This window comes from Pagrus pagrus (assembly GCF_965226575.1).
Source record: "Pagrus pagrus genome assembly, chromosome: 9".
Classification (NCBI taxonomy): Eukaryota; Metazoa; Chordata; class Actinopteri; order Spariformes; family Sparidae; genus Pagrus; species Pagrus pagrus.
In genome coordinates, this window is record NC_140193.1 from 25,794,206 (window position 1) to 25,812,120 (window position 17,915).

At 39.5% G+C, this 17,915-nt stretch overlaps 1 protein-coding gene across 1 annotated transcript; it reads left to right on the forward strand.

The window, feature by feature from the left end:
- The first annotated feature begins 142 nt into the window (after window positions 1-142).
- stam2 (signal transducing adaptor molecule (SH3 domain and ITAM motif) 2) lies at window positions 143-17,283 on the forward strand. The gene is made up of 14 exons (XM_084362097.1): window positions 143-330; window positions 1,925-2,009; window positions 2,218-2,293; window positions 3,144-3,239; window positions 3,517-3,663; window positions 8,006-8,072; window positions 8,452-8,650; window positions 9,687-9,781; window positions 9,955-10,037; window positions 10,127-10,214; window positions 10,334-10,388; window positions 10,633-10,780; window positions 13,145-13,311; window positions 14,758-17,283. The coding sequence occupies exons 1-14, from the start codon at window positions 291-293 to the stop codon at window positions 14,945-14,947; spliced, it is 1,536 nt and encodes a 511-aa protein (XP_084218223.1). The 5' UTR covers window positions 143-290; the 3' UTR covers window positions 14,948-17,283.
- The last annotated feature ends 632 nt before the right edge of the window (window positions 17,284-17,915 follow it).

A 17,915-nucleotide genomic window follows, 5' to 3' on the forward strand; every position in this document is an offset into this window, starting at 1 on the left:
TATTATTGTGTGGAACATTTTTTAAATTCATGTCAACTTAAAAAAAAAAAAAACAACAACTCACAAATACACACTGAACGTCCTAAAAACATAATGTACCCACTGTACTCATGGACCTATACTCGGGTGTTTAAGAATATTGTTCAGGCATTATTCAGGGCAGCCAAGTTTCCGGAAGAGCAACTGGTGCGAGTTTAATGGACAAGGAAGAGATATTTGTTTAGGTTTCGTCTGGAAAACACACATACGTTTCTTTCGTCAAGTACTCTGGCTTCTTTTAAATCGTTAGAATGCCTTTGTTTGCCCAAAACCCGTTTGACCAAGATGTTGGTAAGCGAAATGCTGTTTATTTTGTGTTTTCAGTGTGTCAGAGCTAGCTGCCGATAGGGCCAACAACATCTGAAGCTAACGTTAGCTTAGCTTGAGTTCTTTAACGCTAGTTCGATGTAGCGTTTTAAGTTCAGTCATGACAGTCAGTTTCTCGCAACAACAACACCCACACGTCTCAGTCACTCCTTAGAGTGTAGCTAACGAGCTGACGGGTTGTCAACAACTTCCATTAGGTTTATCGATCAGTTAATTTGCGAGGATAAGCGACAGCTTAGTGACTAACTTTGGGTCTGATTCATAACGATGTGCGTTAGCTAAACCGTGACTGGCTAACGTCAGTTACAAGATCACCTGATCCCAAATCCGGTCATATCTCTTATTTAGGTCGATTATTACTATACATGACATGTTTCAGAAGGACTAGGCCAAAAAATTGACTGTCATTTTGAATCTCTACCTGATATGATTTCTTGTAGACTATAAAATGCTCGTCAATAGTAAAAATGACGATCTCAGTTTCTGTGAACAGCCCAAAAAAACCCTAGATTTTTACTTTACAATGACGCATGTGAGAAGGTGAAACAAAAATCGTTTGTACTTTTCATTGAAATTACAAATGTCATGCCAAATGAAAGATGAAATTATTGCTCGATTAATGGATTACTCATTTGATGGAAAATAAAACCGCATCTACTGTGATTATCCAGTAAATGTTGAAGTGATTCAGTATTTGTCAGTATTTCCCGAAATTTCAGTGACGAAACAATGATTTGAGAGAACAGTTGTACATGTACATGAATATGGTTGCAAGTTCACGTCACTAACCGTCAGTAATTCGTTTATTCTATTTACAGATACATTGATCAGCTAATCACTTCAGCTCTACTTTGAGTCAGTCTGATTTTAATATGTTAGCTTGATCATCATTGCAGTTATGTATTTTCTCCTATTTGTGTTATGTAAATTTGGATGCAAACTTCCCAGCTCACCATCCTTATCTGTCTCTGCAACACCATAGTTCTTGTATGACCAGACAATAGTACGCTGTTACACTTAGCTGGCTCTCTGGATGTTTTCTGGTTGTCATGACATAGTTTACTAGAGGTTTGTTTCCTGCTAACATATAACAAAGCTGCTGTGGGTCACCTCACCTGACACACATTACAGCATTCACTACTATCGCATAAAAAATAATATATCTCTTTGAAATGTTACACTAAACATTAACTGTTGTTTTTAACACTGCAAATCTCATTTAACGAGTGTGGCTGAACTGATCACAAGGCTAACCATATCAACGAGAAACCCTGCAATTTCACATAATAACATGGCATAAAGATGTGAAATTATTTGGCATATTGAGGCTTCTGAGTTTTTGTTTTTTCAATTTCAGGCTGACAGACTTCAGTACAACATTAACCAGTTCTAAATGTGGCAGCTCAACACTTGCTATGTGCTATTCACACACTTGCCCACTGCGACTGGCATGTCTGCCCACAAATACATTATGTCTGAAGATGAGCAGCAGCGATGCCAGTGAAGATATTTTCTCACTCAACCATATGCACTGTATCTCTGTTTGATATATTTCCAGAGAAGGCAACCAATGAAACCAACACAACAGATGACTGGGGCCTCATTATGGACATCTGTGATAAGGTTGGAACGACACCCAATGGGTAAGCTGGAAAGCAGCCTTTGAATAATGAAAGTGCCTTAGCATGTAAGCAGCACTGTGGTTCAAATATTTCCTTGTTTAAGAACAGTACATTTTGGAAATAGTCTACGCTGGATATGTTCAGGACCTGCACAGAAGCATCTCTGGTGTAAGGACGCTGAGTTGGTTGTTCAGTATGATTGAATGAATTCTGTTCTCTTCTGTTTCAGACCAAAGGACAGCTTGAGATCCATTATGAAGAGAATCAACCACAAAGTGCCTCACGTTGCCATGCAGGCCCTCAATGTGAGTTAATCGCCGGGTTCTCATGCTACCAAATGTATGCACACATTGGATGGACACGCCATTGAGATATCTACTGCACATCACATTCACTCTTCTTCAGCAAACATTGTAACATTGTCACCAACAGTAAAAGCATCCATTCAATTTTTCTGCTCCAAAGTTTCTGCCAATTTTACGTTAAAAAGACAGTTTCAGATAACATGACCAAATTTATTAAAATGCAGGCAGCTACAGGCAAACTAATCAAGAACGGTTCTTTTCTATAAATGTCTATAAATGGGAAGAAAAATAAAAAAAACTATAAAGAATGCCCATCGCAATTTCCCAGAGCCTAAAATGACATCATCAGATTGCTTAATTTTTTCCACCATCCAATCTAATCTTTCATCGACTACTTGCTGAAAATCTACTTATGTCCCATTTAGGCATGAAAATTAAGTAATTACCAGTGTAGTCTGGCTCCAGTTGAGCTGTAATTTATATTCAACATTCCCACTGTTAAAGCCGTTCGGGAAAGTGGAAGATTTCATACTGGGAGGATTTAACTCAGACGAGATGCAATATGAGAGCTGTTTCTCTGCCTGAGTCATCCTGAGCAAATACTGTCGCATGGCCTGCTCTATTTTTAGATCTCTGTGTTCACTCATTCAGATATTTAAAGCCCTTTTGTCATCCAAACCATTTACAATTACAAAAGATTTGTCTGCTATTAATATGCATTCTAAATAATTCAGTCATGTCAGTGGTAGGAAAAAATGTTCAGAGGTTGAAATACATTAAAAAAAAAAAAAAAGAAGCCCTCTTGTTTTGCGATAATACAATATTTTAATCTGATTTTTTGCTTTTGCAGTTGCTGGGTGCATGTGTGTCAAACTGTGGCAAAATATTCCACTTGGAAATCTGTTCAAGGGAGTTTGCCAGTGAAGTACGGAGTGTGCTGAGCAGGGTATGTAAACTGGGTTTTATTTCTTTCACTATTCCTTCTTGTCACTATATCAGTCTGTCATCTCTTTGTTCACTCTTGACCGGTGTCATTCTCACACACGTGCACCATCACACTCTGGAGAAAGTTGACTGAAAGATTGCAGATAGAATCATAACTATGCTCTTCCATCTGTGTAGTCCTTACATTGGTTAGAGCCCTGTTATTGGGCAGCCAGTCTTTTGTCATAAAAACACAGGAGAGCAGTTATCATAGCTGTTTGTTTGCCTGTCATCTGTAGGCCCACCCTAAGGTGTGTGAGAAGCTAAAGGCTCTGATGGTGGAGTGGGCAGAAGACTTCCAGAAGGATCCACAACTCAGCCTGATCAGCGCCACCATCAAGTCTCTGAAAGAGGACGGCATCAGCTTCCCCTCTGCATCTTCACAGGTCTGTTGACGTCATAGAGTCTGATCATGAGAACACACAAAGCAAGGTGCTATCTCGGCTTCATTTGTGCTATTTATGTTCCTTTGTTTATTTTCATTTAGTCACATAGCTCTAGCAGATAAACATACACGACTCAAAATACAAAGCTGACAAGGCAACATTAAAGTAGTTGTTTCAAAAGATCATTTTTAACCATCAATGAGCAAAAAGGTTGAAACTTAGTTCTTCAGCAACAACAAAGCTGTATATTCCCCATTCTTTCAAAGTTAATGTCTCTAACCCTGTCTAACACAGCCAACACAACACAACATGTCTCTTGTGAATACCAACTCAGTGCAGTAAATTAGTATTCACTGCAGGGCTGCAACTACAGATTATTTTCATCATCAATGAGTCAATTATAATTTAGTGTATATATTTCAACAAATTATGAAAAATGCTCATCACAGTTTCCCACAGCCCGAAAACATCTTGAGATTGTTTCATTTTTTTCCAACCAACAGTCCAAAACCCAAAGACTCTTGATTTGCTGTCAGAAATGACAAAGAAAGCATCAAATCCTCACATTTAAGAGGCTGATCAATTATCAAAACAGTTGGCGATGAATTTTCCTTCGATCGATAAGTTGACTAATTGTTGCAGTTCTGATTTGCTGTAGGCCTTCATTATTCAGTCCACTTCCCCTCAGAAGGAATCTAAAATCTAAATTGGTCTGCCACTTTCACCACGACACCAGCCAACTTTTATTTTACCAAAAAAAACGACACTTTGGTTTCCAGATTTAGCAGCATTTTGTTGTATCCACTTGCATCTTAACACTTTGTCTCATGATGGGAAACGCTTTGAGCTGAGTATCATGCAACTGAAGTCATGTGTTAGCAGTTCTCTTTCACACTGCTCTGTTTTGCTGGTTTCTTCCCCTATTGACAATAACAAAATAACTGGTGTGGATAATTTCTGTCTAGCCTGATGCTGTTGTTACAGCTGTGGTTACCCTGCTGACCAATGTGTTGCCACTGTGACGGTTCAGGTTGGGTGGAGCTCGTCTCTCTGCGTTTGTATGGCGAGTGCTTAGAGTGGAATTTCCTCTTCACATATTTGACATCGTTCTGTGGATATTTGTGTGCAAGTCCCAGGATCAGGACCATCTTTCTGATGAGTAGGGACGAAGCGGCCCTCTGTTTTCTTTTCTGTTCTTTGTATGATGTTTGTCTCATTTGTTATCTAACAGCCTTATATGTGTTGAGGGTTGAAGTGGACTTTGCTCACAGGATGTCATAAAGCAGCTGAGCTACACTTGTATCATGTGTGGTCATTGTCCCTTTGTGGCTGGCGCTGTTTGTTAAGAGCTTCACTTCTGTAGATGATGTATACTCTGAGTTTGTCACTCTATATTCAGAAGTGTATTTCAAGGGAGAAAAGGGGAATTAATGAGTAATTCAAACTCTACCACACACGGTGCCTACTGAGATTCATGATATATTTTATGTGCTATAAGTGCTTTGTGAATTTGTCTGTAGTATGCTGAAGTTCAGAGTACCTCATACAAGGCCAATAAGCAAATTCCTGTGTTTATCTTGTGTTCGTGGTCATAATCTCCAGGGTAACTCCACCAATTTTACACATTAAAATGTGTTCACAGGTCTTAGGGAGTACTGCAGCATATGTGAAAAATGTAGTGCAAAGCTTTTTGTGGCTCCAGACGAAGCTGCATGTAATCTGATACATTTCATGCAGGTATGGCACTCACTGGCTAAATTACATTGTGGGTAATGTAGGTGCCAGGTTTTGAAAAAAGAAAGGGAAAAGCGGTGGAATAAAAAGGGAGATCTCTCTGGTTCTGCTGTACTGTCCATAACTATCAATAATTATCCAACAATGTTATGGGAGTGTAATGTTAGACCAGTGGACGGCTTTTCGAAACCTGACCCCTACGTTACCCACAATGCAACTTAACCACTGAGTGTCATCATTGGAGGCAAATCATCAGATTACGTGCATCTTCCTCTGGAGCCACAAACGTAGTAGTAGTACTCCCAAAGACCTGTAAACAAACTCTAATGTGTAAAATGTGTGAAGTTACCCTTTAAGTACAGCCAAAGATTGGTATATCAAGACAACACTGGTCGAATCCTGTAAAGATCATGTAATTCAACGTAACAGCTTGGCCATAAAATCACCATAAACCACCTCCATTTCAACAGCACTGCAGACTCCTTAATAAACATCGGTTAATGAATATCCTCAACAGTGTAAAAGATAAATGTAAGTCACACTGTACAACTGATCAGTTTTATCCCTATACGCAGACCATGGATTAACAAACACAGTTGTGTGTGTTGTAGAAATGATCTTAAAATCTCTGGGATTTAATTTTCCGTCTCCTCCTCACTTTGTTGCCCCTGGCTGTGTCGGTGCGCTGTGTGTCACGTTATGGGACGGTCCGGGGAACCAGTTTTAATGGAGAGCAGGCTGCACATGAGGCAGCAGGTATGACATTTATCAGCTGATGAGCAAACAGCAGCAGGTAGTGCCACTCAAGCTGTCGCAGCGCTCCCTCGTATTTCCCTTGAGCTGTCGTTCATTCTGCGCTTTAGTGTGATGTTTAAACAGCATGCGGATACCTTCTTTAATCTGTTTTCAGCTTCATACTACCAATTAGGGTTGTCATGGTGCTGAAATATCTAACCTTGGTGCGAAACCTTGAAAAATATCTATTTGATATAATATCGACACCATGGGGAAAAATAGACACATTGAGAGCTTGACATTTTTATTTTATTTTTTATTAAAAGATAAATATAAAGGTTTTATCATGATAACGAGATGCATCTCTTTTTGGCTAGCAGCAGGCGAACAACCGAAAGACTGTGGTAAACATCAAATATCACACTTTTTTTTAGAATTTTTATTTTTTTCTCTCTTTAGGTTTGGACTTGTTAATAATGTGTGTGTGTGTGTGTCAGCTCGCTGTTGTAGAGAAGAGAGAGTGAGAAAGTACAGCTGGTACTGGCACATCAAGACGTGAAACAGCTTTTTTTACAGAGTTTTACAGTCCTTCTCGTGTACCTCTCTGTTGGTATACAAAGCATTTTGTTTTCTCGCTCCACAGTCTGTTGGTTAAAGTAAGCACAAGCAAAATGTGAACTTTGGTGTGCCAGTTTGAAATGGAATGAAATCTCCACCTATCAGGCACTAACTGGCACCCTGCTGGTCTCCAGCTTTTTGGGTGCACCATAGATCACAGTACTTTTAGCTGTTTTCATTGTAAGATGTTGAACAATTTAAGTATATATTTTCCCTGTGTCTATTAATAAGGAAATTATTCATTCTTTGATTGGTGTATTTACATATAAACTACTGTTGTTAACTTTAGTATGTTATTGCTCACATGGTTACCAAACCTGACTCGTATTTGCTTCCCTACACCTGTTACTTGTAGCCTTACCTGTCCCCCTCAGTCAGTGTAATATTAGAGTGTGTGTGTTTTACAGTGTTCTTTAAGATACTGATATGGTTAAGTTATTTGCACTTGATGCACTTCCTTGCACTTGTTATTTAACATACATACAAAAATCTTTTTGACTAGAAGTCTGAGGGATTCTCCACCGTGTGTTTGCTCAGATATATTTGCTGTATATGTGTAGCTGTTTCCCAATTTTTACAAGCTCTATAGCCTGAATGCAGGCCCATTTGTGTTGTACTTGCTTTACAACTAAAGACTAAACTATTTTTCTTCGTTCTGCTCTGTTTGAGTTTGATTTGCTTGAATTTGCTTTAGCTTGTTTGACCTGTTGTGTTTTTATTAAACTTGCATCAGTTGTTTCTTGTATCTAACTGTTCATGAAGCACACTATTTACCAGAGCAACACTCTTTTACCACTGTACCATAAAAGTTTAATTTCCAAAACTGAGAGAATTCTGCATGTCTGCATGTTAGAATTTTCTTTTGCATCGCGTGTGCAAAAGCGACAACGGAGCAGCTCCTGTAATACTTTCTGGTTCACCAGCTGCCAGTATTAAGCATTAGTTCATCCTCTATGAATATGTGGGTGTGAAGAGTTGCTGTGTAGCAATGGCAACTACATCCAGTTGACCTGTTTTGTCCACTTTGACCTCATTGCTGTGTCAGAGAGCGGCCTCGGGTCACCTCAGATGAGAGATAATGAGACAGCCGTGTGTCTGAAGGGGAGAGCGCATCTCTGAGCAACATGTAGTACCCAACATGAACTGCAGGTGGCATTACAGTCACTGTCACTAATCAGTTTTCTCTCCCTCCTGTATGTATACGACCCCAACACACACACACAGCCATGACCTTCTCTTTCTATATTGACTGCAGGGCTCCACCGTAAAGGTCAACACACCTGCTGTGAGTAAAGCATCAGATGATGACAACCTGGCCAAAGGTAAAGTGAGGTGTCACCATTCAGCTCCACACACCATCTTAAGTGCACTTCATCTGTTGTTATCTGCATTATTCTCTACAACAGATACATTATTACCAACTTCTGTGTTTGTTTAAGGTTTATTGTTATGTGTTTACACCAATATTCTCAGAAAAACACACTAAGGATTCGAGTTAAATTAATTATTTAAGAATGTTGTGTTCTCATGCATCAAAAAGTTGTTTTGTTGACTGCATTATTGATTATTTTCATCTCACATTTAAGCGGTCTTCTAAGAGCTATTTGTATTCTGGAATAAAAGGAATACATTAATCCTGTGACTGAGCCAAGCCCATGTGCTGGAAATTTGACTCTCCTCCCCTCTCCTCTCCTCTCTCAGCCATCGAGCTGTCCCTACAGGAGCAGAAGCAGCAGGCGGAGACGCGACCCCTGACTTCGACCTCCGACCCCCCGAGCTACACCAACGGTGGCGGAGGGCAGGAGGTCCGGAAGGTGCGAGCGCTGTACGACTTTGAGGCTGCTGAAGACAATGAGCTGACCTTCAAAACTGGAGAACTTATTCTGGTTTTGGATGACAGGTTAGTGTTTGATGACACCTCCAACCTTGAATCAGCTCCTTTATATCCTTAAAACACTAATGTTGCAGACTTTCTAATCAGTTTAGTTCAAAGCAGTGACATTGTCAGATTATGAAATGCAGACGGGCTTCATAACAAATTTAATGTAGTCTTCAGCGACGCGTTGTCTTATACAACACTTGTGCAATAAACCTCATAAATCTTATAATGTCCCAGGGAACAGTGTGTCAAAGCGGCAACCAGAAGTATGAATCCAGTTCCTAATAATCTCTCAGAATTTTTAATAATGGGTACCTAAAGCCGAGCCACCTAAATACACCTTTTTTTCTTCAACATCCATGGCCAAATCCATGAGGATTCATGGAAATGTTGAAAAATACCCTCTCACAATGTTAAAGAGAGTGAGAAAAAAAAATGTACTGGGTTCGTCCCTTTATCTTAAGTTAATGGGGTCTATTCTGGGCTGAGACCCATCCTCCATTCAAGTTGGCAGTATGTTCAGTAGTTTTTGTGTAATCCTGCTTGAAAAACCAACCAACCAACAGACACAGAAGAAAACATAACTAAACTGTCCAATACCGTAAAACTTAATTTACATTCAGTGCAGCACAGCTGTAGAAATCAAATATTCATTTTCACAATCGCATATCTTGTATTTGTTGTTTTGTTTTTTTACAATTTGATTTATATAATCACATATAGAATATTTGGTAACAGCTCTAATATATATAATGTTTTTTTGTGGGACCTGTTAAAAATTCAGACTTCCCCACACCATCATCATAAGGCAAACAGCTGCCATTCAGCTGTAGAATAATTTATGCTTTTGCTAGCTTGAAAGAGTCACTTCAGTTCTTACACCCTTCCTGATTTACATCCAAATGTACAATAAAAAATGTAGCTTCATGTCTTAACAGCATGGCAAAGTCTGTCCTACAAATAAAGAAAGGAACACACTCAGAGACTTGAATTCTGAAAAGACAACTTGTTTGACAGCTGATGAGCTTATTGTTCCTGTTTGATGCTTGTTTTCCAGTGATCCAAACTGGTGGAAAGGAGAGAACCACAGAGGAGTGGGTCTTTTCCCCTCCAACTTTGTCACAACCAATCTGAATGCTGAGCCAGAACCAGGTTGGTCTTTCTGTTGAATCTCAAAGTGAACATTGTGCTGGTTTGTCTGACCTATGTTTTGTACCCTTTTAAAGAAAGCATACCAGCCTCTGTGCTCTTCAGCTATTTGATATAAACAGGAGCAAATACTTTTTTTAAGTACTGGTAATAAAACTAAACCTTTTCCTCCACAGTGGCTTATGTTGAAAAGACAACCAGTCCTGAAGAGACGACCATAGAAACCAAAGTTGAGCCTGAGCCCATCTTCATTGACGAGGTACTACATTTTCTCAGTGCATATTTATAACCATCACCTCATCCACATCACCTGAATCAGTCTACCAACCTGCTCTCCTCTCTCTGCAGGGGAAGATGGACAGAACACTGGCACTGCTGCAGAATGCAGATCCTGCAGATCCGGCTCCTGACTCCCCAGAGCTGATCCAGCTGGAGGGTATAAACATTAATGCTGGTGTAAATCTAGTCGCTGTGCCAGTGTCGACTGCAGTCAGTCTGTTATGTTCTAACTCTGTTTCTGTTTCTGTTTCCCTCTCTAACTCAATATCTGAACAGGTGCTTGTGAACAGATGAACCCGATGATTGATGAGAAGCTGCAGGAGATTGACAGGTAACGTGTTAAAGATGTAGATTTCAATTTATCAGAATTATTATGACTGATTCATTAATGGCCCAGCTGTGTGTGAGATTATCTAACATCTATTTCTGCTTCAGTGAAGTTTAGGATAAAGATAGCAATGCTTGTGCCTCAGCTGTCTGTCTGTCAGGCTTCAGAGGACAATCTTTAGACCAGGTGGACTGTTCTAAAACTGAAAAACATCCTTGTAAAATAGACGTTTCTCTCTTTGTTGCAGGAAACACTCGGAGTTGTCAGAGTTGAATGTTAAAGTTCTGGAGGCCCTGGAGCTTTACAACAAGCTCATGAACGAGGCTCCCTTCTACTCGGCTTACTCCAAGATGCAGCCGCAGTACGCACCAGCCGGCTCAGCTGTACCCATGCAGGTCAGAAAACTGTACTTGAGTTGTCCTCTGTGCTGCCCAAACTCTCTCCTTAACAACCTTTTCATCTTGTGTTTAGCATTGATACCTAAACATTTTATTCATGTAGCTTTGCGCATTGAGTGTTAAAACTACGAGCATGTCTGAATCAATCAGTCAATCAATAAATCAATCAAAAAGCAGCAGCACACAAACAAATGAAAAGGACAAAAGATGGAGTACAAAATAACAGTGTCATCCCCCTTCATAACTGGACTCTTTAGACTGGATTGATGGCAGCTTAGCTAATGTACTGATAATGTCTACACCTTTGCGGATGTCTCAATATACTGATTTTGATGATAACCCTGATATTAGAAAATTAATTATTGATATTGCGCTAATAATACACATATAATTGTAATAATGTGTGAATAATCCAGCACAGATGTTGGGCCTTGCACAGCAGGATAACGATTCAGGTGCCTTTACTTTATTTTCACCAGATAGGCTTTTACAACATTGATGGGACAAACAAAATAGATAAAGACTGACCTATATAAAAGAACAAAGTGGCTCCAGCCTTTCGACTTGAAAGATGAAGGTGTGTCTCCGACTCACTTTTTTGCTGTTAAGTCAAATTGGCAGGGGAATCTGTTTAGAGTGCTGTTTTAATAAAAATATTGCTATTTGGCGCCAGTGTATCGATAATCGTATCTCAAAAGGATGTAAAACGATATATTACTGTAACGATATTTTGTCCCTCTGTTGTTCTTCTACCTACACTTGTATTTTGAGTGTAATTTATTTGCCAAAAAGAGACGAAACATACAGTCAACCAAGTTCAGATGAATTCAGTTTGACTCTTCAGATAAAAGGTTGAACAGTAATACTATTGGTTCATGGGGAAGGGTTGTTTCTAAGTTAACTGAAACACTGAAACTTTAGCTAATTGTAAAGTATGTCCTAGTCTTAATGACTGCTGTAGTCGCAAATTAAGGTCAGCAAATGAAGCTGCTTAATCTCTCTCTGAAATGAATGAATTGAATTCATGTTTACTTGGACAACTTTAAATCGCATCACTCAGGCTTCTTGTAGGTGAACTGCTTATAGGTGAACTCTGCTCTGTGATGTGTTCCACATCAATAAAAAGCAGTACCAAGTCATACATAATTTAAGGATGGTTTTGGCCAGAGGTTTGCTCTCAGTTCAGAGCAGTAAAGGCTGAATATTTTCTGTGTAAAAGAGGAACTGTGTTAACCACCAGTGTGCCCACCTACAAGCAGCAGACTCCTATAGATTCTATTGATCTATTGATGTGATGATTTATGTTTTTATGGAGACAACAGAGGACTAATGTTGAGGAAAATCATTCAGATCAGTCATATGATTATACCTTGCTATTAGTCTCCTGTTTTATTTCTCACATCCTTTCCTTGTGTGATATATTTGGCCAGTAGAGCAGTTGATTTTCTTGCTTTTTGTACTCGTCCTGATAGCTTGACATTCAGTCAGCCTTTTTTTCCTCCCTGGAGAGTCGCAGGCAGCCTGGCTTTTCTTGGCAGTGGCTGTTTTCTCTGTAGTGATTGATGTCACTGTCTCTCCCCCGAGATTTAGAAAAATGTCCACATCACTGGCCAGGCCCACACTGAAGTGCTGCATGTCTTTTTTCTTTCTTTTTTGCCCTTCATCATTTTTTTTGCAGACTATTGTGAAACTGCCTAGCAGGTTGTTGTTGTTGCACCTGCAAAAGCAAGGATTTTGCACATAAGCACTTCAAATTATAAAAGTAAATACTTTTCATAGTTTACTGTATGTAATATTCTACAACAGCTAGCATATATTTTCTAAACTGATGCTCTTCTTCATAATTTGAATAAAGTGTGAAAAAAATATGCAGCAACACTTCCGGACTTACAGGAATAGTTGGTAATTAATTCATCCAACGGCCTGGTGTTTTATATCTCACATTCTCTGTCTAACTCCCAGTTGCCAGACCTGTTCTGGAGGCATAACATTCAGTGATGGACATCTCTTTTATTAGCGTTGCTCGGGTCAGCCTGGGGCAGACATGATATTAACTTTGTGAGGAGAGAGAAGGAAACTCTCTGAATTTATGAGCTCAGAAACTTGCATCCGCTCGTTTAACATGCAACTTCTATAACATGTGTTGTGAACTTTTATTTTTTAAATGTTTGTGTTGTAAGTGCAACATCATCTACAGTCTGGCTATTTATGTCTCTTCCTCATGAGTTAGTTCAGAGAAGATGTTATTTTTGCCAACTGTTAGTAGTGACAGCACACTATTTTTATTGATGGGAAATTGTGATATTTATGCTCTCAGCAGTTATTAAAGCTTAACTGCAGTGCTCCTTTTGGTGTGTTTAGGGCTACCTCGGGCCAGCCGGCGCTCCTTACCTGCCTGCAGGGATGCCCCAGGTTCCTCCTGCTCAGCCCTACACTCTGCCCAATGACCCGCCTGCATCCCTGCACTCAATGCCACCCAACGTCTCAGCCCCACCTAGCAGCCAGGCTGCTCAGCCGCCCTACATGAGGTAAGACAACAGCCCTGCCACTGTAAACAGGACCTGTAAGGCTGTCAGAGTTCTCTGTAGACACTCCTAGACAAGTAATGACAAGGCTCACTTCATGTGACTAATAAAGGTGATCACATTTTGTTCACACCCCACCATAACTCAAAATGCAGGCCTGTTTTGCTCAAATGTTTAAAAATGATAACATGTGGCTTTAAAGGACATTGTAAACACTTTATTATAACCACCATGAGTAAATGGTAAATTTATAGTTATTTCCCTTTAGTTAGGAGTTATTTCACTGCTGACTAACAACAATGCTATACAAACCATTTATTCAGCAATTGTATCTATAAACATTATCTGGATGGCCATTATGTTTATAAGCTATTACAATTATTAATAAATGGTTTATAAAGTGTTTCACTGTTGCAAAACTTGTGTAGTGCACTTTTAACATGCAAGAAATCTAAAGTAGTCCCCTGTGAGAGGACTTGGTGGTACAAAAGCAGTTTGCCTTAAAGTACAGTTGCTCTCTCCACTTCTCTGCATATTCAGCTGTCTTTTTTCTTAAACAGTAAAAGTTGTTTTTTTTGTCTAGTATCCAAAAAAAGATCAAAGCCGATAAGCAGGGAAAACAGACGGATGAGTGGTGTACAAGTACCTTGTTCGTCAACACTGATTATTTTGGCTGATCCTCATCATATTTGTTCTTGGAGTGTTTCCCAGAGAAAGTCACAGCATGCGCAAACTGACTAGCACTCAAATAGACTTTCTGTAATAGACTGTATTAGAGCTGGGTGACTTGGCTGATATTGATATCATTATATGTAATAAAATCATTTTTCAATATACAATATATATCCGGTTGTTGCAATGTGTGCAAATCTCAAATCACCCATTAAATGTGATCTGTGTTTGCTGAACTGTTACACCAGAATAAAACTTTTTGTAAAAGTCCCAAACATAAAAACAAAAACATTTAACAGCTCATTTAGTTACAGTGAGCTTGAATAAACTGGAACGTGACCACATTTTGTAAAAGATAACAAGACATAATCATATGATCACAAGAGGAGTCACTACAAGAGCTATCGACCAGCCCTGGATTGTGTTGTGGTTTTTTTTCTTGTTTATGGTTTTGAATTTATTACCTTTTGCCATTGTGTCAAAGATTTTGTTCTACATTGGAGATCTACAAAGATCTTGAGAGAGATCCGAGAGGATGTATTTAAAGGTGCAATATGTAAGAATAGGAAGAAAAAGCAGTTTTGACGTTCTGGCAGCAGTTAGCAGTTACTCTGGTGATATTCTGCCTCCTATTTGTTTGGAGTGTGATGTTCCTACGTATTGCACCTTTAAATATATTTGCTACATGTAAATATGAGACTGTAATTTTTACATGTTGATACTCAGTTTCCATGTTTGTTGTTGGTACTAAGCATCACATCTGTATTTTCTTTACAGCAGTGGTATGAACGCTCAGTACATGAACCAAGCTGCAGGAGCTCATTACCCACCCCAGGCGGGCGTGGCCATGGACATGTCGACCTATCACAACTCCAACATGCCACCTGTATCCTATCCCATGGCTGCTCCCCCTCACCAGGCTCCTCAACAGCAGCAGGCAGCGTATTATCAGCAGCCTTTGCTGTAAAACTCCCACTGACATCAGACCTGAGATGAATACATCCTCCAGATATTTCCCTCTCCAGTGGTGTGTTGATATGGCCTACGTTGTGCGAGTGTTTTTGTTTGTGTGGTATTGCTTTGGGGACATTCCTTGAGACAGTTTTTGTGCCTGATGAGCTGAATCGAACACACCCCCCGAGGGTTGAAATAACTGAGGTGTGTATGTAACGCAGGACTGTTGTTCATCTGAGTCAGGACTCTCTCTGTGTGCATTGCCTCGGCTACTATACGTGAGGCTAAACATGGCGTCAGGAATTCTCTCCTGTCCTCACTTCTTTTCTCCTGGCTGACAGTGAACGCAGCGCTGGTCTTCACAGAAGTCACAGGTCATCACAGAAGAAGAGTTGTTCACTAATGCAGGGCCATGTAAAGAGCAGTCTTTTTCTGAAGAAATTAGCATACCACAACACAATTCTACTCCCATATTTTTGCATTGACCCCCTTCAAAGAATTCACGCACATCTTGGTGGTAACAGAGGGTAAGGCCATGTCCTCATTGATGTAGATAAATGTGAAAAAACGCTTTCTTTTCTCTCCATGGTGGCCTTCCATTCACACTACCTTGTCTACACCGGCCATGTAGCAAAAGCAGCACGTCAGCTGTCATCATCTACACTGGAGACCTTCAGCCACAGCACTGTTGTGCGTAAAACAAGACCAGTGTCATAACGTGCACAGAGAAATAAAGTGGACTAAAATAGCAGCATGTAAAAAACAGTTGAAATGTGAGCCTGTGCACAGCTGGTTTAGACAGCTGTATTGATCAAAACTGATGCATCTGTTCTGTCAGGTGCTTGTGAGACTGATAACTGAAAAAACGTGCAAGCTGAAAACAAATCCAGTAAAATATGTAAATTAAACTGCAAACTCACATTGTAGTTCATTCTTTGGGACTTGCATGATAGGCTAGTGCACCGGCTAGTGTAGATTGAACCCCACTTAACCCCTCGGTGGCATTTTCAGATGTATCTGCATTATTGTGAACATGGCCCAAATGTTTTGTTTTCCTTTTAGTTTTTAATTGCCGTCTTGTTTTTAAGTCTGTCGGTGAATCTTGTTGTGAGAGCTCATGTTTCTGCACGGTCTGCACTTATTCAGTGTGTGGGTGCTCGCTTCAGGACAAAGTGTGCAGTTCCCTCAAAGGCAGGAGCTGCGTTTTTTTTTTCTCTCTCTCTTCTTCACCAGCATCCATCACTGTAGCTGATCGATGTTTTGAACAGAACTTACAGACTATATTTTCAACTATCAAATATGTATGTTAACACTTCTATTTGTGTAATGGTTCAACAACAACTTTCCCATAAACTCACTGCCTTGTAATGCATTCTGTGGTTGCATTTGAGATATTTAAGATGACGTCTTTGTGTGTGTGTTTGTGTGTATGTGTGCACATATTTGTTTTCTGCATACGTACGTGTGTCTTGCGTACGTATGTGTTCGAGGGCTTATCCATAATAGGTTCTTCATCATTGTAAAATGACATTGATTTTTCATAAGGATCATCAGATTTTAGGGTGAACTGAGAAATGGTTAGCTGCATCTGTTTGTGTGTCTATTAATCTGATGAAACACTGCGTCTGTTCATGATTATTACGTCTGTACCTTCCTGCCTCTCGTCTTCATGTGTGCTAACCAACCTGTTAGAGTCCATGTTTTATGCAAATGCACGCTGTTAAATTTCAAAATTGTCAACGACATTGCCTGTACTTTGATTTATATATATTGAGACATTATACATGTATAATTTACATGGTTGGAGAATGTGTAATTATTCTTACTTTGCTTCTGCTTTTACTTTCATTGTTCAGGCAAAATATAAGTGGAACAAAATTCTAAAGAAGATAAAATCATAGTTGCTGCTTGTATGAAGAGAGAGAAGTGAGACATCTTGTTTTACTGTTGTTTTATTCTTCAGTTTTAATATATAAAGGAGCAGCTCTAATAGAATCTACAGTCCTGTTGCAGTAGCTTCGTAGTTGACATTTTAGCCACAACTGTTCCTTTACCGGCCTCATATTAAAGGCGTTGTATATTAGATGTAAAATACCTGGGTTTGTCAGTGACATTGACATTGCACCTTAGCTTTGTAAACATGTATTTACCACTGGATGCCTTGTTTTTCTGTAGGAATCAAAGAATGACACGGACGCAACTTTGGCGAGTAACTTCAGTCTCAGTATCCGCTGGATATGTATAATTCTGTAAAATATTCCAGGAGAAGTTCCTTTATCCAGGATTTTAAAACTGCTTTTGTAACAGAGCAAACTATAATATTCTTTGAAATAAAAAACATTGACCTGTGTTGGGGGTGGTCTCGATCTATATTTCCCTTCAGAGGCCTTGAAGTAATTACATTTATACAATTAATAGGAAGGTGATTAAAATAGTAACTGTCCACCTAATTAGCCTCTCAGTTTCCCTGCACACATCTCCACCTGCACATGATGAAGAAGCCGATAATATGATCATCGCCCAGAGGACATGATTTATTCATTGATCTTGGCCTTTATATAGTTTCTGAAAGCTGTGCTGGGGATCCTTTAAATGCCAGTGTTGTTCTGGTGGCAAAGTGAAGCTAAAAACTGTTTTCTTTAATTAAATGTTCAAAGCCAGACACCACAGGCTGTTCTCCGGGATGCATACACAGTGTAAAGGCTTTTTGCAGGCCTGCAGTGGGATTGTCTGAAAACAGCACAGCTGGTAGCTCTGCTTGGCGAGGACGACTGAGAAGATTTTATCATCTGTTGTTTGTCCTGGTTTATTTACTGAGATAAAACTGGTCTGTTTTATTTTTAAGTGAAGAACGAACTGCTAAATCAGTCGAAAGAGAGTCTGTTGGCCTGCAGATGTACATTAAACACTATAAATATATATTCCATATATATTAAACTATGTTCTGTTTACCATAAAACTATAAGTTACCAGTTTAACCC